The following is a 23012-nucleotide window of genomic DNA, read 5'->3' as shown; positions in this document are numbered from 1 at the left end:
GATAATCTTTTTCACAATGACAATAATCGCGCTTGTGGAGTCTGATCACCTTCGTTGTACATGCATCGACTCGCCTGCTCTCGCACGCACGCCCCGATGCACGAATCACGATTGCAAGAATCGATGTCAATCAAATATGCATTCTATTTATATATACCTAGTAGGTAGATAGAGTGGGTAGGTGGGTGGACAGGTCCGTATATGGTTGGGTAGGTACGCGGGCGCACCGGTGGACGTAACCCATCTCTGGGTGTCGTTTGAGATCTGTTTACACAGCTCCGGTTTTTCTCAAAGTTCAATAAACGTACCCCGTGCCATACACCATCTCCTCTGCTTGGATTCATCATCGGCCCCGCGCGACACGCAGCGCTGTCGCGTGCGCCAACCCGCCCGGGCAGCGTAAACAACCGTGCCGGCGTTGACATTGAGCTGCCAGGCGTCTCCTTGGGCCCACGGAGCCAAGGCCTCGCCGTGCCGCCAGCGCTGGCGGTGTCTCCAAGGACGGACGAGGAGTGACGCTCAACGCTGGCTCCTCATCCACTGTTGTTCCGGTCCTTTGAGCAGAGCAGCTCAAGAGCAGCAGAGTCAATGAGCATTGCGGCATCGGCGCTCTGCTCCTGTTTAGAGCCCTGCAGAGCCAGTGGTAAATGATCCACATTCCTATGCCAGGGGCGAGTATCCCCATAGGGTAACCACTGTTGACTTCCCCCACTGGTAGTCATTTGAATGACCCCGGAGGAAGGGATAATGGGCTGAGCCAACTCCCTACCTATCAGGGTTTGAACTCGCGACTTGAGTGCGAGCGGTGAAATCTCCCGCCAAGTCACCCATCTGGTTCGGAAAAGTTTAGGGCAGTTATTACCGACAATTCGTATCACTGGCAAAGGCTGCCGAAATATTCTGCATTGTAAAACTAATCCCATAGCTGCTGTCCCTCGCATAAATCACATGACTGCACAAGGATGTGTATACTCTTGACCAATCACAGTTTATCTTTTCGATAAACTCTGTGGGCCCTGGGCAGACTCCACGCCGTCACTCTACCACGGCCATACCAAGTCACGGTAAACAAGTTGCCGGTGACAGTTGCTGACGAACGCCCGAGAGGATCACGGTCCTTGTGGACGAACCTGGAGGCTGGCATCACAAGCGGCTCGGAGCAGCCGGTTGGTACGAACCACGATGGCCACAGCCCCCAGAGACACGAGGCAACGTACGGGGGTCACACCGGGGCCTCGCTGTAGCGCGTTGGCCGCTCGTTGCAGAGGTTCGCGGTTCAAATGCAGCGCCCGCCCTGATTAATACTGCGGGCGTATAAACCATGCAAATACAACGCGTCTGTAGATTCCGTTTATTTTTTGTGAGGCCCATTGAGCCGAGCAGCTACATTTTTGTTCCAACGGTCACGCAGCCAAAACGACTTCGTCCGCTCAACAGTGCACGTCAAAGATCCCATGGCGTCATTCCCAAGAGCAGGCCGTTGTGTGCCGACGTCACGGATCACATTCACCACGTTTGAATAATTAAACCGGAAATTTCTCGATGGGAATGTACGTGGCAATGATTGCCCCCTTCCTGCAAAGACTTGGCAGGACCCTCCTCAAAAAATGTCACGAGGGTAAACGAGCGCAACACTCATCCCTACGGCACTCTTCGGGACTCTGGGCTCAAAGTCACAAATAAAGTTCGACACTCGTGCCGCACGAGCCCGCGCAGGTTTCCGCACACGACCACCAGAGATTCCACTCCGTTAGTTGCGTCGCGTTTTTCTGTAAAATGAGACTTGGGAGGCGAGTGAGAGCCGACCTCGCGTGGAACGATCGTGCGCACCACCAAATGTACAATTGCTTGTTTTTTTTACAGTGTACAGCATAGTTGTACTGTACATGCACCTGTTTTGACTTTGCATGTGACCGGGTGGCATATGCATGTACAGTTTTACACGTATGCTTTGCACGTACAAGTTGACACGGATGCGTGGCGATGACGCCTTCGTGCTCCCGTGCGTCTTCAATTCCAGTTGACATCGTCGTGAGACTCGAACTCTCTCCCAGGCCCATGAGCGGTTTGTCTCAGCGAGGCGACGCCTGTATTTACAAACAATTAAGGAAACTATAATTTTAACGCCTCTCTTAGGTCGCTATAACGAAACCAACGATACAAACATTCCGCGCGGACGAGAGAGACCGTGCAAGAGAGAGGGTATGGATGACACCGACGGTCACACGGACTCGAGAAGCCAAACGAAATTAATAAATTCTTAGAATGGAACCTGTCGGCCCCCAATCCGGCAATTCGTGGAATCGCTGAAGGGTGAATAGTTCCGTGGTCTGGGTGGAGGGGGGGCGGCCGCTACTTGAGCAGGTGGTTGAGTTGATCGAGGACGTTTGAGGAGATCTCAACGCTGGGGTGGGGGGTTGGGGGATGGTGGGGGGAGAGACGGGACATCACGGCGAGTGAGTTGGAGCGTGGGTGAGTGGTACTTATTATTTATTATTGCTCCGCAGTATGAATCAGGGCGGCCGCTGGATTCGACCAGTGAACTTCTGCAACAAGTGGTGAATGCACTTCCACCGGGCCACATCACCACTACCGTGTGTGCACGCCAAGGTCAACTCAGCCTCAAATGAATCCCTGTGGTTTTGTGAATGTGCATGTGCGTGTACACAGGAGCGGTGGGCAGTGGTTAGCACACCGCATTACAAACCCTAAGACTGAGTTCTAATCCCAGCCACGTCTAACATCCGTGGTCAGTGATACCTGAACACGTCAGGGGCCTTCCCGGGGTCGACTCAACTTGAAATGAGTACCTGGAATGGTGTGTATAAACATCAGCACTGGAGAGACAAAGGTGGCCGGGCGTGGTGCGTTATACACCACCCCCTTGTGCGCCCTTAAGAGGTGCTGCTCGCTCACGGCCTGTGTAGGCTACGCGGGCAATTGTCACCCTGACGTTTGTGTCTGCACGGACGGCTGACGCTACTCACTTTTTCTGTATGGACTCCTGCCTGTGGACACGCGCACACACACGCACGTACACACACACGCGCGTACACACACACGCGCGTACACACGCGCACACACACACGCACACACACACACGAGACTCAATGTTAGCGATGCTGCTCATCACGAGCAGTGCACGTGTATGCGTCACAGTGCCAGCGTTGGTAAGCGACGTACAATCACGTATACGCGCGTAAACACGCACATGTAATCAAGGACACGAGCACACGCACGCACGTACTGGTATTGGAGATGCGACGTTATTATCTGCATCTTTTTCATGTTCTGTAAAACACACACACGAGTCGTGCTCACGGAGAGTGCACTCTCACCGACATCGTCACCGTCGTCACCACCATCACCACCTCCACGTGGCAGGTGGAAGCTCTCCGCTCGTCAATATCGACGCCAAGGTTTCTCTCGGCGGCCGTCGACAGCCCAAGGGCAGCGGACGCGAGGTCGCGTGTGCGGCCCCCGCCCCACAAACACCACCCCACAAACACCGCCTCACCTCCACGCGCGCTGCAGGGACCCGCGGCCCGCATCTCCACTCGTCGGCGTGGACTTTTCGGATGGCTACTCGACTGGCATTAATTTGTAAAAGGTCGCGTTTAAATCGATTGGTTTGCCCCTGTGATGTCATGAATGCCATTGACTTGTTGTGAGAACTGTTCTCCGACTCACCCGGTAAGCGAGCTGGAACAATCGTAATTGGCCCATTCAACGCGAGTGCTTAATTTGTTTGGCTCCGTCAGGTGGTGGAGGGTTACCAGGCAATATATTTGGTCGGATCATTTCGTGGCCTGACCAGAAAATCAATTGTGAATTATAGCCTCACCTGAGAGCGGAGACTCTCTACACTTGAGAACCCGGTTCAATCGCAGGCAGCGTCTGCGACCCGGCTTTGAACCCAGCGTCTCAGCCGGCTGAGCATCACTGACCCCTGAGACACTCGGCCACCTCGGAGCCGATTTAGAAATTGGATCATCGTCCAATGAAGTTGGCCGACTGAGTTGTGGCCGGGTGGAGTTGCCGTGGTCGAGTGAGTGGTTGTGGCGGGGTGAGTGGTTGTGGCGGGGTGAGTGGTTGTGGCGGCGTGAGTGGTTGTGGCGGGGTGAGTGGTTGTGGCGGGGTGAGTGGTTGTGGCGGGGTGAGTGGTTGTGGCGGGGTGAGTGGTTGTGGCGGGGTGAGTGGTTGTGGTTGTGGCGGGGTGAGTGGTTGTGGTTGTGGCGGGGTGAGTGGTTGTGGCGGGGTGAGTGGTTGTGGCGGGGTGAGTGGTTGTGGCGGGGTGAGTGGTTGTGGCGGGGTGAGTGGTTGTGGCGGGGTGAGTGGTTGTGGCGGGGTGAGTGGTTGTGGCGGGGTGAGTGGTTGTGGCGGGGTGAGTGGTTGTGGTTGTGGTTGTGGCGGGGTGAGTGGTTGTGGTTGTGGCGGGGTGAGTGGTTGTGGTTGTGGCGGGGTGAGTGGTTGTGGTTGTGGCGGGGTGAGTGGTTGTGGTTGTGGCGGGGTGAGTGGTTGTGGTTGTGGCGGGGTGAGTGGTTGTGGTTGTGGCGGGGTGAGTGGTTGTGGTTGTGGCGGGGTGAGTGGTTGTGGTTGTGGCGGGGTGAGTGGTTGTGGTTGTGGCGGGGTGAGTGGTTGTGGTTGTGGCGGGGTGAGTGGTTGTGGTTGTGGCGGGGTGAGTGGTTGTGGCGGGGTGAGTGGTTGTGGTTGTGGCGGGGTGAGTGGTTGTGGTTGTGGCGGGGTGAGTGGTTGTGGTTGTGGCGGGGTGAGTGGTTGTGGTTGTGGCGGGGTGAGTGGTTGTGGTTGTGGCGGGGTGAGTGGTTGTGGTTGTGGCGGGGTGAGTGGTTGTGGTTGTGGCGGGGTGAGTGGTTGTGGTTGTGGCGGGGTGAGTGGTTGTGGTTGTGGCGGGGTGAGTGGTTGTGGTTGTGGCGGGGTGAGTGGTTGTGGTTGTGGCGGGGTGAGTGGTTGTGGTTGTGGCGGGGTGAGTGGTTGTGGTTGTGGCGGGGTGAGTGGTTGTGGCGGGGTGAGTGGTTGTGGTTGTGGCGGGGTGAGTGGTTGTGGTTGTGGCGGGGTGAGTGGTTGTGGCGGGGTGAGTGGTTGTGGCGGGGTGAGTGGTTGTGGCGGGGTGAGTGGTTGTGGCGGGGTGAGTGGTTGTGGTTGTGGCGGGGTGAGTGGTTGTGGTTGTGGCGGGGTGAGTGGTTGTGGTTGTGGCGGGGTGAGTGGTTGTGGTTGTGGCGGGGTGAGTGGTTGTGGTTGTGGCGGGGTGAGTGGTTGTGGTTGTGGCGGGGTGAGTGGTTGTGGTTGTGGCGGGGTGAGTGGTTGTGGTTGTGGCGGGGTGAGTGGTTGTGGTTGTGGTTGTGGCGGGGTGAGTGGTTGTGGTTGTGGTTGTGGCGGGGTGAGTGGTTGTGGTTGTGGCGGGGTGAGTGGTTGTGGTTGTGGCGGGGTGAGTGGTTGTGGTTGTGGCGGGGTGAGTGGTTGTGGTTGTGGCGGGGTGAGTGGTTGTGGTTGTGGCGGGGTGAGTGGTTGTGGTTGTGGTTGTGGCGGGGTGAGTGGTTGTGGCGGGGTGAGTGGTTGTGGCGGGGTGAGTGGTTGTGGCGGGGTGAGTGGTTGTGGCTGTGGCGGGGTGAGTGGTTGTGGCTGTGGCGGGGTGAGTGGTTGTGGTTGTGGCGGGGTGAGTGGTTGTGGTTGTGGCGGGGTGAGTGGTTGTGGTTGTGGCTGTGGCGGGGTGAGTGGTTGTGGCGGGGTGAGTGGTTGTGGCGGGGTGAGTGGTTGTGGCGGGACAGTGATGAGGGCAACACGGACTCACATCTTCAGATCTCAGGAGGGCATCCTCTTGGGCGGCCATGTTGCGTGCTGCCTGACCCAGGAGCTACACACGACACACCACACATCACATCACACACACAATACAACACCACACATCACACACCACACACACCACACTTGTTACACACCACACTCACACATCACACAATACAACACCACACATCACACTGCTTACACACCACACATCACACACACCACACAATACAACACCACACATCACACACCACACACACCACACTTGTTACACACCACACTCACACATCACACAATACAACACCACACATCACACTGCTTACACACCACACATCACACACACCACACAATACAACACCACACATCACACACACCACACATCACACTGGTTACACACCACACTAACACATCACACAATACAACACCACACATCACACACCACACTGCTTACACACCACACATCACACACACCACACAATACAACACCACACATCACATCACATACCACACATCACATCACACACCACACATCACATACACACCACACAATACAACACCACACAGGTTATACTGCACACACAACACAAACACCACTCACGCGACGCGCTATCCCACTGCAGTACAATGACGGTCACCGACTATGTCAACAGGAACATGTGTCCCGTCTCTCCCTGTCCCCCCGTGCCGTGTCTCCCCGTGTCCCCGTGCCGGGTCTCCCCAGGTTGTCCCCCCGTGCCGTGTCCCCGTCACCTCGGCGCTGCGGGACCCCTTGAGGATCTGCCGCGAGAGGGAGACGAGGTCCGCGGTGCCGGACGCGACCTTCTCGCCCAGCAGCGACTTGGCCGTGACGCCGAACGGGCCGGGACCCGGAGCGGGAGCCGCACTCGCCATCCCCCCCTCCTCCTCCTCCCCCTCTTCTCCTCGCCCCACTCCCCCTCTCCTCCCACTCGTCCTCCTCCCACTCCTCTCCTCGCCCCACTCCCCCTCTCCTCCCACTCGTCCTCCTCGTCCTCCTCCTCTTCTTCCCCCTTCCTCTCTCACTCTTCCTTCGCCTACACCGCGGGGACCGCGGCCATTTGCGCCGTCAGCCACGGGCGGGGACCGCGTCAAACTGCCTCGCCAGAGGAGTCCCCCCCGCCGCCCCCCCACCCCCCGCCGCCCCCCCGCCCGCCGCCCCTCCCCCTTTTTCTGTCGTTTCTCACCGAGAGTTTAGTCCGACTTAGTTGTTTAGTCATCGACCATTCTCAACAACTCCAACACGCGAATATCCCGTGTGCTCTGTGTGTACGTTGAACTTCTTTCGCACCGTACGTAGTCAACCGTGTTAATCGGAGGTGTGAGGAAAGGACAACAAACTACACAACAACAACAAACTACACAACAACAACAACAAGCTACACACAACAAGCAGCTCTGGGTGTACGAATTGTTATTCTGAGTCTGTGTGCATTTAACTAAAAACAAACACACCCGCCAGTAAAGTCTGGCACTGCTGATGAGGCATTGAAGGTCGAAACCGGTACAAGGGTTTTGGTCATTGATGTGTGGAGTTTGTTGTTGTAGTAATCGGCGAAGTATGGATGGGAAACACGCACTGTGGCAAAGAGCAGGGAGGAGCAGAGGGGAGCAGAGAGGAGCAGATGGGAGCAGAGAGGAGTAGAGGGGAGTAGAGAGAAGCAGATGGGAGCAGGGGGGAGCAAAGAGAAGCAGAGGGGAGTAGAGGGGAGCAGAGGGGAGCAGAGAGGAGCAGAGGGGAGCAGAGGGGAGCAGAGGGGAGCAGAGGGGAGCAGAGGGGGGCAGAGGGGAGCAGAGGGGAGCAGAGGGGGGCAGAGGGGAGCAGAAGGGAGCAGAGAGAAGCAGAGGGGAGCAGAGGGGAGCAGAAGGGAGCAGAGAGAAGCAGAGGGGAGCAGAGGGGAGCAGAGTGGAGCAGAGAGAAGCAGAGGGGAGCAGATTGGAGCAGAGAGAAGCAGAGGGGAGCAGAGAGAAGCAGAGGGGAACAGAGTGGAGCAGAGAGAAGCAGAGGGGAGCAGAGAGAAGCAGAGGGGAACAGAGTGGAGCAGAGAGAAGCAGAGGGGAGCAGAGTGGAGCAGAGTGGAGCAGAGAGAAGCAGAGGGGAGCAGAGAGAAGCAGAGGGGAACAGAGTGGAGCAGAGAGAAGCAGAGGGGAGCAGAGAGAAGCAGAGGGGAACAGAGTGGAGCAGAGAGAAGCAGAGGGGAGCAGAGTGGAGCAGAGTGGAGCAGAGAGAAGCAGAGGGGAGCAGAGAGAAGCAGAGGGGAACAGAGTGGAGCAGAGAGAAGCAGAGGGGAGCAGAGTGGAGCAGAGTGGAGCAGAGAGAAGCAGAGGGGAGCAGATTGGAGCACTGACGAGCACCGGGAGAGGGGCTGAGGAGGGACGCGTGGATCGCAGGCCACACGGAAAAGAGGCTCCGCATTCAGAAGGGAGACGGCGAATTGGCTTTTGCCTGGACTCGTCGTGGCGAGCAGCAGGGATCATTGGCGGTGGACGAGGCTGGTGACGGAATGGCAGCCCACGGAGGGGGAACGTGCCCGAGAGGACGACCACCCGTGCGGATGGAGCGACGCTGCTGCTGGCGCCAACGCGACCCTGGGGCGAGTTGGACAGCCCCGGCGGGCGGGAGGAGCAGCAGCCAGGAGAGCGAGTGGGGGGGGGGGGGGGGCTGGGAGTGGGGGGCTGGGAGTGGGGGGCTGGGAGTGGGGGGCTGGGAGTGGGGGCGGTGAGCGCGGTCGCCGTGCGCGTGTGAACCGTGACCGTGACGCGACTCCCCCCCCCCCCCCCACGTGCTATCAATGACCCCCCCAACCCAATGCTGCATCACCATCACCACCAGCACCACCAGCAACCACCATCACTCACTCACTCACCTGCGGCATCGCGGGCGCCAGGAGCTCCCTCCTCACTCGCCGCCGGCCTCTTGTGCCGCAGCGCGGGCCCCGCTGGGGTGGTGCCGAGTCCACAGTCGCACTCGGTCCCAAGCTGCGCTCGGTCATTGGGAGCGTCCAGGTGAGAGTCGGCGGGGTGCGTGAAGTGGGGCTGTTGAGTTGTGTCTGTGTACACGTATGTCTGTGTACACGTGTGTCTGTGTGTGTGTGTGTTGTGACTGTGTACACGTGTGACTGTGTACACGTATGTCTGTGTACACGTGTGTCTGTGTGTGTGTGTGTTGTGACTGTGTACACGTGTGACTGTGTACACGTATGTCTGTGTACACGTGTGTCTGTGTGTGTGTCTGTGTACACGTGTGTCTGTGTGTGTACTACTGCGGGGTGCGGTAGTGTAGCGGTGAGCACGCTGCGCTACGAACCCGGCGACCCAAGTTCGATTCCCACTCACGAGCAACACATATCTGACAAGTACCGGGCCTCCCCTAGGTCGATTCAGCCTCAAATGGGTTCCTAGTGGGATGTGTGAGCATTTCCACTGGGGAGACAAAGGCGGCCGGGCGTTGTGCTGGCCACCCACCTCCTCGTGTGCCGTACCGGCCTTAATAGGTAACAAAGTCAGAGTGATTTCCTTTTCAAATGCCTTGCTGAGCCAGTGGTGTAAATTCCACATTCCAATGACGCGCGGTGTGGAGTCGATGCATAGGACAACCGCTGTTGACTTGCCGAACAAAATGGTAGCTGTTTTATCGACCCCGGAGGAGGGATGATAGGAATGAGTGAACCCCCACCCTGACGAGGATTTGAACTTGCAACCTTGCAATTGAGAGCCGCTCGTTCTGCCACTGAGGCACGTGGCCGATGACAGTATAATACTGCGTACAGTGCTATAGGATTACTTGCATTATGGATCGGCGTATTGTTCACGTTTGTGCTAGTGCTAGTGCCTTACGCCAATAACCCTTACTCCAAGCCAGGCAGCCTCAGCAACGTCCCAGACAACACCGAGATGAGAACTCAATCTTTGATCATCATTTATTCATCATCATCGTCGTCTCGTCAAGAGTAACGACGTTCAGCTTTGTTCTCCACTCTTAAGCGGAAGCCTCCCAACGCCGTGTCGGTCTTCGGGGTAGTTTGACCATACTTCACCGCGTGGGTCTGTAACCATTACAGAGGGGGCTGTGGGAGACAACGCGATGCCGCCGCTGCTGCTGCTGCTGCTCGTGGTGGTTGTGTCTCTTCTGGTTGCATCTTCCCGCCTCTTCGCCCGCTCTCGCCCTGACCCCGGGAAGGGCAGCGGGGTTGGGGGCAGCGACAGGGCAGCAGGGCCTGCCGATGCTGCTGCTGCCCTTACGGCTCCGCCCTGCCTGCCCTGCCTGCCCTTGCTGGGCAGCCTGCACGTGCTCGCCGGGCGCGGCGCTCTGCACCTGACGCTGCACGAGCTCGCCAAGCGGTAGGAGTCACGGGACCAGCGCACCTCGGGTCGATCCCCAGGTCACCCAAAGCTGCCAGGGCCCCTCAGAGGTGCCTGGGGAGGCCCGGGCCGCGTGGGGTCGGCCTCCTCATCCCACCGTCCACAGGGAGGCTCGCTCTGGGGCCCTTTGTGTGAGGCCCCCGGGGGAATCTTCCCCTCTGTGTGGCCCTGAAAGCTGACATCATTTAATGATCGCGACACTGCAGTGGTCTTCAGTCGGGCGCTCTTGCGAACGACGTCTGGTAAACCGGCAGTATTTGTTTAACGAGTCTAGCCCTGCTGATGAGACCCAAAATGTCTAGACCGGTTCAGAGACTGCCGGCTCGAACAAACCGGTTCAGAGACCGCCGGCTCGAACAATTGCTGCTGGATGTAGATGAAGCGGTGGTCTACAGCGCTGGGCTCTGCGTTCACCCGCGCCCTGCCCCCCCCCCCCCAGGCACGGCCCCGTGTTCGCGCTGCGCCTGGGAGCGCACCGCGCGCTGGCGGTGTGCGCCCTGGGCCCCGCGCGGGAGGTGCTGCTGCGCAAGGGACGCGCGTTCGCGGGGCGAGCTCGCATGGTGAGGCCGGCGGCAGAAGCGGCGGCACGAATGTCACCACCAACATTGATCCTAGCTACCACCACCACCACTCCCTCCACTAACACCATCCTCACTAACTCCCAGACCACCGTCACCAACTCCACCATCACTACCATCCTCTATCCTCACGAACTCCATCACCGCCGCTACAATGTCTCTATGTTGTGTGCCGGGCCGCAGGTAAGCACGGACCTGGTGAGTCACGGAGGACGCGACATCGCCTTCGCGGACGCGAGCCCCGCGTGGCGCTTCCACCGCAAGGTGGTGCACTCCGCGCTGTACGGGGCCAGGCCGCCCGGGGAGGACTCCCTCCACGACATCGGTGGGCGCCGCGCTCACCACGCTCACCACGCTCGCCACGTCCACCCGCCACACTCACGATGTAAACACTCGCACCGTGATTCTGTGGACCATGCGGTCCCAGTGCCCGCGGTTCCACTCGGCACACAGCGGGCCAAGAAGAGGAGGCGGCACGGGACCACACACACGGCCTCGGGATCCATGCGTGCGCCTGGTTTTGCCAAAATCCTCACCAAAAATAAACTCTCACGTGCCGACTGCGTAACGCGCCCTGCGCGTTGGGGCGCGCTCTGGGCGTGAAGAGTCCAAGAGGCGAGGCCGGGCACCTCGCGTGTGGGAAACACCGCAGGGTGGTGGCATCGCTTGCGCGGGTCACAGTTTCGTGGCGTGATCATTACAGGGCGCGCGGTACAATTAGCGCCAGGCCCCGTGTGCCGCTAACGGTGAAGCGACTTGAGGTGGTACCGACGTCTGATCTGGTGCATGGACCAAGAGAGTACGGTAGGTGTTAGGGCACCCGGGAGGGGGGGGGGGTTAGAGCTCCAGCCTGTCAACAAGGAGGCTCCCTTAGGCGAGTGGCTCACCGGCTTGCGGCTCCCTTCGTCGAGCCCCGCGGGGCAGGGGCAGGCTGCGTCGAGCCGTCACGCAGTGGACGGAGCGTGGCCGCGTGTGTTGCAGTGAGCCGGGAGGCGCGGGGCCTCGTGGCCTGCCTGGAAGCCGCTGGGCTCGGCGGGGCGCGCGCCGTGGACCCGGAGCCGTGGGTGGCGCGCGCGGTCACCGCCGCGATGCTCGCGCTCGTGTTCGGCGCCGCGGCCCCCGGGGCCCCCGAGGCCCCCGAGGTGGAGCGCGTGCTGCACTTCAACCGCGGCATCGTGGAGACCGCAGCCCGAAACCACCCCGTGGACCTCTTCCCCTGGCTCCAGGTGAGCGGAGACGGGAGAGCAAGGTGGGGGGGGGGGGGTCCTGAGAGAGAAGGGAGGGGTCATGAGAGATAGAGGTCGAGAGTCGGTGGGCCAGTGTGGAGGGAAGAGCTGTGAACCGCCGTGCGGATGTGATGAACCTCTGCGAATGCGCGCGTGCGTTTGTGGGGAGCGAGGGCGCAGTGGGTCGCGCACTGCGCTACCAACTCGGCGACCCGCGAGTTGCATTCTCGCTCACGGCCAATCAGAGTGCCGACTATTTTAACCAGTCCTGGGCCTCCCCTAAGTCGTTTCGGCCTCAAATAATGACTCTGGTATTGGGGAGTCGAACGCGATCAGGCGTGGTGTTGACCACCATTGTTATCGTGTGCCGTGTCGGCCTTAATAGGCGCTCGCTAACAGCACTTGGCCCATTCGCCTTTGTCGGCTACCCGGAGAATCCTTGCCTGTGTGCTGCGCTCCTCTCAGGTGTTCCCCATCGCGCACCTGAGGCGACTGCGCGCGTGTGTGGCCGTGCGAGACGACTTCCTGCAGCAGAAGCTCAACGAGCACAAGGTGATCGTCACCAGCACCGTCAACTTCATCATCAATTTCATCATCACCGTCATCTTCATCATCATCACCGTCATCTTCATCATCACCGTCACCATCACCACCGTCAACTTCATCATCACCACCACCACCGTCACCATCACCGTGCCCACGTGGACCGTGCTCATCATCGCGTGCGCTCGTGCCAGGCCACGGGACCCGAGCACGGAGCGCGCGCGCTGCTCTCGCTGCTGCTGGAAGCGCGGCGCGAGGCGGAGCGCGGCGAGGAGGGTGCAGAGGAGGGTGCAGGGCAGGGTGCAGGGCAGGGTGCAGGGGAGGGTGCAGGAGGCGGCGAGCCGAGCGCGCTGCAGCAGCACGCGCGCCGCCTCACCGACGACCACGTGATGATGACCGTGGCCGACGTCTTCGGCGCCGGCGTGGAGACCACGGTGACGTCACTGCGGTGGCTCCTCGCTTACCTGGTGCACCACCCCGAGGCGCGTGCCGTGACGCACACTCACCTGCACACCCGCAACACTGAACTGTATACAAAGGCAAAGGTTCTCCGTATAGCCTCAACAGACTGCTCAAGCAAGTGCTGCTAGCGAGCACCTCGCGTACTGGGGGCTGGGTGGCCAGCACCACACCCGCCCACTTGTTGTCTCCCCACTGATATTTACAGCAGGTCCTTATTTTTGGTTGAGTCGACCTCGAGGAGACCCAAGACCGGTGCAAATGTTTGCTCCCTGTTTCAGGCCGTTAGCGGGAAATCGAGCGCATCACTAACCAGTCGTCCCACCGCTCCCCCCCCCCCCCCCGTGCCACGCTCTCCCGAGCAGGTGCAGGCGCGAGTCCACGCGGAGCTGGACGTGGTGGTCGGGGCGGAGCGCGCCCCCCGCGCCTCGGACCGCGCCGCGCTCCCGCAGCTCGCGGCGGCCATCCTGGAGACGCAGCGCGTGCGGCCCGTGGCGCCGCTCCTCATCCCGCACGTGGCCACGGAGGACACCTCGTACGGGGGGTGGGGGGGGGCACGGGGGGGGGGGGAGCGTGGGAAGACGCGAGGTGGAGGGATTAATGTGGGTACGGGGAGAGGGGACACGTGGGGAAGGGGCCAAGCGCGGAGGTATGGGGCAAAGGGTCACGTGGGCCACAGGGGGCCACTAGGAAACCACGTAGGGGGCACGGGGTCACCACATAGGGGTCACCGTGTCATAGGGGAAGTAGACACGAGGGTGTATGGGTGGAGGACACGGGAGTGCGACCTAAACAGGACCGTGGAGGGGGTAGAGATGGAGGACACGCAACGTGTATGTGCATTGGAACTTCTTTCGCACCGTATGTAGCCAACGGTGCTAATTGGATGTGCGGGGGGATTACTGGGGATTTAGGGGGGCCGGGAACTAGGGGGGCCGGGAACATGGGGGGCATGAGGACCCGATGTTTTGCTCACCCCTCCTCTCGCCTTGCCCCTACTCTGTGCACCCCCACTCCCCACAGGGTGGGGAATTTCGCGGTTGCCAAGGGAACGCGCGTGCTCGTGAACATGTGGTCCATCCACCACGACGAGGCGGCGTGGCCCGACCCCGAGCGCTTCGACCCAGGTCCACTCCAGCTCCTGTCTCCTGTCTTACATCTCCGACTCCTCCTGTCTGCCGTCTCTCATCTCCCATTTTCTGGTCCAGTTTCCCATCTCCCGGTCCCATCGCCCGGGCCGTCAGGAGCCCCTCTGCCGTTTGATCTCCGTGAGGAATGCAGTGGCCCGCGGCCCTGGTGGGCAGCCGGCACGGCGGCCCAGTCTCCGCACGGAGCCAAATAAATAAATAGTTTTGGTCCACTCCTCCACCCTGGCCAATCGGCTGTGGTGAACCCCTGTCTACAGCTGCCGCTGGGTAGACAGAGGCAGTGGGAGCCTTGCTCCATTGTTTCAGCTGCCGCGCAACCGGCGACCTCTGGATCGCATGTCCAGCGTGCGATCCGTTGCTGTGCTGTGGCAGCTGCCTCCTGCAGCCTCCTCCCCCTCAGAGTATCACCGTGAACAATATAAATCCACCGCTTTATTGTATCATCAGCATCGCCATCGTCGTATCGCCACCACCCATCGGTGTGTAACCAAGGCACACCACATCCTTCGGTTGACCTCTCGCCGTGGCTACTCGTCACGCGCCACCGAGCCAGCAACCCGGGAGTGGTGGACATCCTTCGGATCGGTGCGCCTGGGATGTCTCTGGGGCGGCCGGGCCCCCAGTCACTGCACAACTCTCAACTCAACCCCACGAGGAGTCACGGCCTTCGCGAGGAGGCCATCAACCGACCGCGTAGCTTTACTAAGATTTCTCAGGACGCCCTCTAAATCCATCATCGACCCCCCCCCCCCCCAATATGGGTCACGTGATCCAAACTCGACTGCCGCCCCCTCCCATTGGGTCACGTGACCCAAATTTCAGTGCCCCCCCCCCACCCCAAACTCCAAACCCTGCTAATCCAGTCTCTCCTCTTCCCATGTCGCCCTCCGCCGCTCCCCACTAGGCCGCTTCCTGCGCTGGGAGGGGGGGCGGCTGCAGGCGGGGGCCCCCGAAGGTTCCTCCTTCCTGCCGTTCGGGGGGGGCCCCCGCGTGTGCCTGGGGGAGCCCCTCGCACGCCTGCAGCTGCTGCTCATGTCCGCCGCCCTGCTGCAGAGGTTCCGCTTCGAGGCCCCCCGATCCGGGGTGGGGGGCGCCCTCCTGCTCCCGGACCTGGCCGGCGAGTGCGGGGTGGTGCTGCACCCACGGCCCTACCTGCTGCACGCCGTTCCCAGGCCCCCCCTCCCTCCACCAAGTAGCCGGCCACAGGGGAGGAGGCCCTAGGAGTTGATGGTGGTGTTGTACAACAATGTGAACGTGGGATGCAGGAAGAGGCAGATTTAGAAACTTTAGAGGGGAGTGGGTGGGGGGAGGGCCGTCCTGAATGAGTTTTGAATAGGGACCCACTAAAAAAACCCAAAAGGGAGAGGATGGCACCCTCACTGGGGACCGTGGGCAAGGTGGCCAGGATATGGCAGTATAGCAAGTGGGCACGCGGAACCCATCCGTGCGGACCGTGGGAACGTTGGCCCAACATCCCCAGGGGCAGGACCCTCCTGATGCACAGCGAGCCTCTCCTGGATTGCCAAGGATCAAATTGCGTAGGTAAATAAATGACTATACTGTAGTAATAATGTTATCGTTATTGTTGTTATATCGTGTCCCCTCTATTTGTATGGGCCACCCTCCTCTCGAGATACTTGCCCCCCCACACCTTATGAAGCGTTAACATGCAATGACAGAACACTTTTCATTTCCACGGCGACCGCATCTCCAGCTGCCGAGTCTAACGGCCGCATTTCACGGGGAGGGGCTGCGAGTGTGGGGGGGTCGGGGGGTGGAGGCAGGAGTGGGTGACCGCGGCCCGCAGTTCACCCCCCACTCCTCTCCGCGTTTCCGAGGATCGTGCCGCTACGCGTTGTCGGGCGCGTCGTCCGACGTTCCGCTCCACGTGCCGGGAGCAGCTTCGGGAGCCCCGAGCGTTCCGTGGCCCGGACCGAGCGATCGGGGTCAAGAACTCGCGACGGCGAATACTCGCGAATACGCGAGCGCTCATTAATTCGGCACATAGAGCGGAACGTCGGACATCGTGCCAAACAGCACGCGGCGGCACGGCCCCCGCACGAGAACAGATAGTGACCACGAGCCAGCGCATTCCACATTCATATGACGGGAGCCTCTGTACCACAGCCACTGCACGAGTGTCGCTATTAAGTTTACCGACCCCCCTTGAGATAATGATGATGGTGGGGTGGTTGTTGGGGGGCCCCCCGATTAGAATCCCAGCCAGGGTTTGAACTTGCAACCTTCCGATTGCGAGGCCCAGGTCAGGTTTTGTGGGGGGCCCTGCAGTCCAAGAGTTGGCGCAGGACCGGCTTATCATTGGTAGGGGGCTGTCAAGGGGTCCTCGCCAGCTGGCTGCTTTGGGAGGCGCTCGCCTGCCCCCCATTGTGGGCCTTGGCGCCCAGCTCTGCGGCGAGTCTCCCATGCACGAGTGCCACCTCTTTATCCTTCTCCATGACCTCGTCGTCACCATCATCATCGTCACACACAGGGTCAGGAGGTCGGACGTCGATCCCAGAATCTCCGGTCAGTCGGCGGTGACGAAAATGATCCGTTTCTTCACCATCATCGACATCGTCGTCGTCGCCACACCCAAACTCTCCCCCTCCTCCATCATCACGATCATCGTCATTGCCATGGTTACCAGGCGGTTCCTCCTGGTGTGTCATGGTCCTGCTCTCCTCTCCATCGGTGATCTCCACAGTGACGTCGAGACGAGGACAGAAGCGCGCTCGCTTCTTGCCGGAACCGGGCCTTGGGGTCACGCTTTGAGTCACGCTTTGGGTCACGTTCGGGGTCACGCTCGGGGTCACGTTCGGGGTCACGCTCGGGGTCACGCTCGGGTTTGGGGTTGAGGCTGGGGTCGGGGTTGAGGCTGGGGTCGGGGTCGAGGTCAGGGTCACTGCTACTTCCTTATCGCGGCTCGGCTCCACGCCGCACACTTCTCCGCCAGCACCTTGTCCTGCACCCTGCTCGCCGTGCTCCTCCTCCTCCTCTGGACCCCTCATCACCGGGGGTTCACAGCCCCCCTCATCATCCTCGGAGGTCGCGCTCCAAGTGGCGGTGGTGGCGGCCGGAGAAGAAGGAGGAGAAGGCGGCGGAGGGGCGGGAGGAGGAGGAGGGGAAGCAGAGGGGCGGTAGTCGCTGGGGTCCGTGTGGGGTTCGGGGGAGCTGTCTGCACGGTGAAGTATGACCATGGCCCCCCCCAGGCTGGAGTCGGAGCTGGCCGTGGGGGGGGGGCCCACATCGAGCCCCCCCTCCTGCTGGGGGCCCAGTTCGCTGTAGGGGGGCGGCGGTGACGTGTCGGCCTGGGTCAGGATGGCCTCCTCGTAGGGCGGCAGGTTGCATACGGCCATGAGGCCTGGACAGATGAAGCATCAACATGAACAGCAACATGAACAGCAACATAATCAACATCAAAACAACATCGACAATGTCACCCAACAACATCATCAACATAACATCAACAACAAAATTCACCACTCACGCCTATTCTACCAAGACGTACTTGGTCAGCATGCAAGAGTAGGCCAAATACCCTCTGGAGGGGTTCTCGACCTGGTTAAGGCTCTCATCTGGTTAAAATGCACTCATGCGTGGGGGTGATAGCGCATGTGTGCGCACGTTTCTGATTGTGTGCCCATGCCAATGTGTGTGCTCCTGTGTCTTTGTGTCACTACTGGCACAGCGAGGAGCACAGCTGGTGCATGTGCCAGTCATTTAAGTGAACCCATGGCACCTGGGTCTCTTCTGTCACCTCCTGCCAGCGGGCCTTCACACTTCCCGTAGCCTCACGGTGCACCTAGCCTGGCACAGGTGCCGTTCTGACGTCACCGTGTGGAATGGTGGCTGTTGTTGTATTCTTGCACGTACCCCCATTTGTGTGTGTTCGTGTGTGTCGCCTCAAATGAGCACCTGGTGCGATGTTTAGTGGACATCACCACTTTGGAGACAAAGGCGGCCGGGCGTAGTGCTGGCCAACCACCCCCTCATGTTCCGTGCCGACCTTCATAAGTGCTACTCGCTAACAGCCCTTGGCCCAACAGTTTGTTCAGGCTATACGGGGGATCTTTGTCTGTGTGTCTCTGTGTGACCATGCCCGTGCGCCACTCACGTATGTCGAGTGGGGGGCCCGGGTAGTTGCAGGCCCCCCGGTAGGCGAGCATGTCGATGCGGCGCTGCCTGGCGCGCTGGTGCGAGCGCAGCTTCGAGCGCCGGTGCCGGTAAGCGCAGCAGCAGCTCAGCACCACGACCAGCGTCCACAGCAGCCAGAACCCTGGGGGGCACGGCGGCAAAGAGAGGCCAACGCCTTCCCGGACCTCGCCCTCAAGACGCTCGATGCAGTCTCAAGCGAGACATCGCGCTATCCGACCACTGCTGAATCTGTCTTCGAATTCTCTCAAAAATCTATTCTGAATTGTAAACAGTTAGTATTTCCACATCCAATAAATATTCTCTAGGGTCTCTCGGGTATTCTCTGAACACTCTCTCTGGGGTCCCCTGTGTAAGGTGGTGGCCGCTGCCAGCCACTGGGAGCGGTACTACACTCACACCGCAGTTCGTCGTAGTAGTAGGTACTCACACCACAGCTCGTAGTAGTAGTAGGTACTCACACCACAGCCCGTAGTAGTAGTAGGTACTCACACCACAGCTCGTAGCAGTAGTAGGTACTCACACCACAGCTCGTAGCAGTAGTAGGTACTCACACCACAGCTCGTAGTAGTAGTAGGTACTCACACCACAGCTCGTAGTAGTAGGTGCAGCAGCCGTTGTCTCCGCAGCAGTGGCCACTCTCGCAGTAGTACTGCTGCTCGTTGAGACCCAGGCACACGTCCTTGGCCTGCGGGGGGCACGGGGTGGGTGGAGACGATGGGGGGCCGAGGGTGGGAGCAGGGGATGGGAGCAGGGGATGGGAGCAGGGGGTGGATGCAGAGGGTGGGTGTAGAGGGTGGGTGCAAGGGGAGGGAGCAGGGGGTGGATGCAGAGGGTGGGTGTAGAGGGTGGGAGCAAGGGGAGGGAGCAGGGGGTGGATGCAGAGGGTGGGTGTAGAGGGTGGGTGCAAGGGGTGGGAGCAGGTGGTGGGTGCAGGGAGAGCGTGAGGGTATTGGGGTCAGAGCTCGAATCAGGGCGTGGGCTCGTGGCAGGGTTGGATCTCCTTGTCGGGGTCGGAGGGTGGGGGCTAGAGCTCGGGTTGGGGATCAGCAGTGAAGGTCAGGGTTAGAAGTTAGGGTCAAGGTGTGGGTTGGGGCTAGGGTCAAGGTGTGGGTTAGAAGTTAGGGTCAAGGTGTGGGTTAGAAGTTAGGGTCAAGGTGTGGGTTAGAAGTTAGGGTCAAGGTGTGGGTTAGAAGTTAGGGTCAAGGTGTGGGTTGGGGCTAGGGTCAAGGTGTGGGTTGGGGCTAGGGTCAAGGTGTGGGTTGGGGCTAGGGTCAAGGTGTGGGTTGGGGCTAGGGTCAAGGTGTGGGTTGGGGCTAGGGTCAAGGTGTGGGTTGGGGCTAGGGTCAAGGTGTGGGTTGGGGCTAGGGTCAAGGTGTGGGTTGGGGCTAGGGTCAAGGTGTGGGTTGGGGCTAGGGTCAAGGTGTGGGTTGGGGCTAGGGTCAAGGTGTGGGTTGGGGCTAGGGTCAAGGTGTGGGTTGGGGCTAGGGTCAAGGTGTGGGTTGGGGCTAGGGTCAAGGTGTGGGTTGGGGCTAGGGTCAAGGTGTGGGTTGGGGCTAGGGTCAAGGTGTGGGTTGGGGCTAGGGTCAAGGTGTGGGTTGGGGCTAGGGTCAAGGTGTGGGTTGGGGCTAGGGTAAAGGTTTAGGGCCAGGTCTAGGATTGGCGGGCGGGATTAGGGTTCGGGGTTTTAGGGCTTTAGTCTGCGGGATGTACAGTAGCACTGTACTGTATACGAATTGGCAGCGGTGCTGCTGTTGCGGTAACATCGCAACCCGGATGGGTTCCCTCTATGGGGTCCTCTCTGTGGGATCCTATGGGGTCCCTTCCCGGGTTACCATCTCGAGGATGCCCTCTCCAGGGTCCTCTATGGTTCCCTAAAAGGGGTCCTCTTTTCAACATCCCCTCTCTCGGCTCCCCTCTATAGGGATCCCTCGACGTTACCCTAGGATCACCTCGGGTCCCATCTGTAGTATCCCCTCTCTAGGTCCCCTCTGTGGGATCCTTGCCACTACATCCCCTCTCCCGGATGCCCTTTGCTCACCTCGCAGCGGGCGAGCCGCGGCCACAGCGAGTCGCACAGCACCAGGGCGAGGAGCGCCGACAACCAGGTCCCTTCGGCACCCCCTCGCCGGGGTCTCTGCCCCCTTGGAAAGACCCCCATGGCCGGCAGTAGCAAGGGCAGGGGAAGGGCAGGGGAAGGGCAGCCCTCTGCTGCCCACGCACACGGGGTTGCTGCTGCTGCTGCCGCCGCTGGTGCTGGACTCCGCCGCCCGCCGCACACGTGCGCGGAGACCCGGCCTGGCCGCCAGGGGGCGCCCGCGACGGGGGTTCGCTTATCCCGGCTGGGAAATCTACAACGCCGCCCCGCATACCGAGAACGGCGCGGCGGTTATGCACCTCACATTTGCTAGAGCGGATAAGCGCGGGAGATTCTCGCCACCACCGCGGGCTCGCTGCGTCCCCTCCCGGTGCAACGGCTCCTCTCTCTATGGGGTCTCCTCTCTATAGGGTCTCCCCTCTGTGGGGTCTCCCTCTGTGGGGTCTCCCCTCTGTGGGGTCTCCCCTCTGTGGGGTCTCCCCTCTCTATGGGGTCTCCTCTCTGTGGGGTCTCCCTCTGTGGGGTCTCCTCTCTGTGGGGTCTCCTCTCTGTGGGGTCTCCTCTCTGTGGGGTCACCTCTCTGTGGGGTCTCCCCTCTATGTGGTCTTCTCTCTGTGGGGTCTCCTCTCTGTGGGGTCTCCTCTCTGTGGGGTCTCCCCTCTATGGGGTCTCCCCTCTGTGGGGTCTCCCCTCTGTGGGGTCTCCTCTCTGTGGGGTCTCCTCTCTGTGGGGTCTCCTCTCTGTGGGGTCTCCTCTCTGTGGGGTCTCCTCTCTGTGGGGTCTCCTCTCTGTGGGGTCTCCTCTCTGTGGGGTCTCCTCTCTGTGGGGTCTCCTCTCTGTGGGGTCTCCCCTCTGTGGGGTCTCCTCTCTGTGGGGTCTCCTCTCTGTGGGGTCTCCTCTCTGTGGGGTCTCCTCTCTGTGGGGTCTCCTCTCTATAGGGTCTCCTCTCTATGGGGTCTCCCCTCTGTGGGGTCTCCTCTCTGTGGGGTCTCCCCTCTGTGGGGTCTCCCCTCTATGGGGTCTCCCCTCTATGTGGTCTCCTCTCTGTGGGGTCTCCTCTCTGTGGGGTCTCCTCTCTGTGGGGTCTCCTCTCTATGGGGTCTCCTCTCTGTGGGGTCTCCTCTCTGTGGGGTCTCCCCTCTATGGGGTCTCCTCTCTGTGGGGTCTCCCCTCTATGTGGTCTCCTCTCTGTGGGGTCTCCTCTCTGTGGGGTCTCCTCTCTGTGGGGTCTCCCCTCTATGGGGTCTCCTCTCTATGGGGTCTCCCCTCTGTGGGGTCTCCTCTCTGTGGGGTCTCCTCTCTATAGGGTCTCCCCTATGGGGTCCTCTCTTCAATGTCCCCTTCTCTATGGGGCCCTCGCTGTAGGGATCCCCCCCTATAGGGCCCCCTCTCCACCCCCCACCCCTTCTATAGGGCCCCCTCTCCAGGGTATCCCCTCCAGGGTGGCACTGACTCCACGGGAGTTAAAACTAAACTCTGTTTATGTGGCCAGGTAATGCCTACAGGTAATGCCTACAGGTAATGCCTACTGAGGAAGCGACCTGGCCACAAATGTCAGACCAACGAAGTGGCTCACCATCGTGTGGAAATTGACATCCGCCAAATACTCTGAACGCGTGGTGATGTTGATTCTAAATGTGGAGGGAAACCCCCGGAGGGTCCGGAGAAAAATCCACGCGACCACGGAGAGAACACGCGAACTCCGAATATGACATGGGAGTTCTTGACCAGTGTGGCATGATGATGATGGTGGTGGTGTGGGTTCGTTTAAATGAAGATAGCTGTGAACGAACCGCAAGAGATGTGGGTGAACATAGGAGTACGGTACAACGGGTGGTGGTGTTGCCCTGCCCTGCTTAGCTTCCTGCATCTGTCTCAGTGGCGCGCTGCGGGTGGCAGTCCTCGCCTAGGGGACTCCCCAGTGGCACGTGGCCCTAGGCGGCACAAGGCGCACACTGCCAGTCAATCGCCGCGTTATTATGAAACGTGATAAAAAAAGAAACAAATGTATTGTAACATTGTGTAAATGTTTAGCCTCTTGTCATTCCACTGCTGGACGAAGGCCTCCTCACGCCGTGTCGCGTTCATGGGTGTTGTTTTGATCATACGGTTGAACTTCTTTCGCACCGTACGTAGCCAACCGTGCTAATCGGAGGTGCGGGGGAAGGACAAGAAACTAAACACAACAATCTGATTTAAATAAATGAGTTTTCACTTGAGGTTTAAAAGTGCGTAGCTCCAGCGGCTTCCTGTGAAGGTGCGGGCAGGGCCCCGTGTTGATGCGCGTTAACCACGACGCCACCGCTCGCTCCACAAGGCGATGCCCTGCAATCGCCCACTAACGCCCCTGCTGGAGAGAGCCCCTCTAGAGGGCACTTTGGCCGACTTTTCCACCAACTATGATTCTCTCAAAGTGCCTCGATCCGGTCGTGAGCCAGTGGTGCAAATTCCAGATGCCAGTGGCAGGGAAGAGTCGCTAACATTGACTTCATTAATCAAGATCGTCATGTTTTTTCTAGATTTGGAGCTTTCGTGACTGCAAGGATTCATACTCTTAGGTTTTTTCGGTAAAGTGACGTAGAGAAAAATAAATAATAAACATAATAGCAATAATAATAGAAATATTTTA

The 23012-nt window shown here is 59.9% G+C and overlaps 3 protein-coding genes across 3 annotated transcripts; 1 reads left to right on the top strand and 2 right to left on the bottom strand.

Annotated features, from left to right (window-relative positions):
- Window positions 1–1337: 1337 nt before the first annotated feature.
- BORCS7 (BLOC-1 related complex subunit 7) lies at window positions 1338–6895 on the bottom strand. Its single transcript, XM_078592904.1, has 5 exons — window positions 6553–6895; window positions 5810–5872; window positions 3248–3291; window positions 2988–3008; window positions 1338–2404 (listed from the first exon to the last, which is right to left on the bottom strand). The coding sequence occupies exons 1-5, from the start codon at window positions 6691–6693 to the stop codon at window positions 2353–2355; spliced, it is 321 nt and encodes a 106-aa protein (XP_078449030.1). The 5' UTR covers window positions 6694–6895; the 3' UTR covers window positions 1338–2352.
- A 1757-nt stretch (window positions 6896–8652) lies between these two features.
- On the top strand, window positions 8653–15697 carry LOC144717512 (steroid 17-alpha-hydroxylase/17,20 lyase-like). Its single transcript, XM_078592899.1, has 10 exons — window positions 8653–8823; window positions 9879–10158; window positions 10619–10739; window positions 10941–11082; window positions 11739–11983; window positions 12449–12535; window positions 12721–13008; window positions 13351–13520; window positions 14009–14112; window positions 15038–15697. The coding sequence occupies exons 2-10, from the start codon at window positions 9902–9904 to the stop codon at window positions 15352–15354; spliced, it is 1731 nt and encodes a 576-aa protein (XP_078449025.1). The 5' UTR covers window positions 8653–8823; window positions 9879–9901; the 3' UTR covers window positions 15355–15697.
- WBP1L (WW domain binding protein 1 like) lies at window positions 14553–20594 on the bottom strand. Its single transcript, XM_078592898.1, has 4 exons — window positions 20327–20594; window positions 18871–18973; window positions 18248–18409; window positions 14553–17494 (listed from the first exon to the last, which is right to left on the bottom strand). The coding sequence occupies exons 1-4, from the start codon at window positions 20444–20446 to the stop codon at window positions 16467–16469; spliced, it is 1413 nt and encodes a 470-aa protein (XP_078449024.1). The 5' UTR covers window positions 20447–20594; the 3' UTR covers window positions 14553–16466.
- Window positions 20595–23012: the final 2418 nt, after the last annotated feature.

Source organism: Lampetra planeri, chromosome 4 (genome assembly GCF_965212315.1).
Source record: "Lampetra planeri chromosome 4, kcLamPlan1.2.h2, whole genome shotgun sequence".
Lineage (NCBI taxonomy): Eukaryota > Metazoa > Chordata > Hyperoartia > Petromyzontiformes > Petromyzontidae > Lampetra > Lampetra planeri.
Note: the sequence above shows the minus strand (reverse complement) of the source record. Positions and strands in the feature narration are given on the sequence as shown.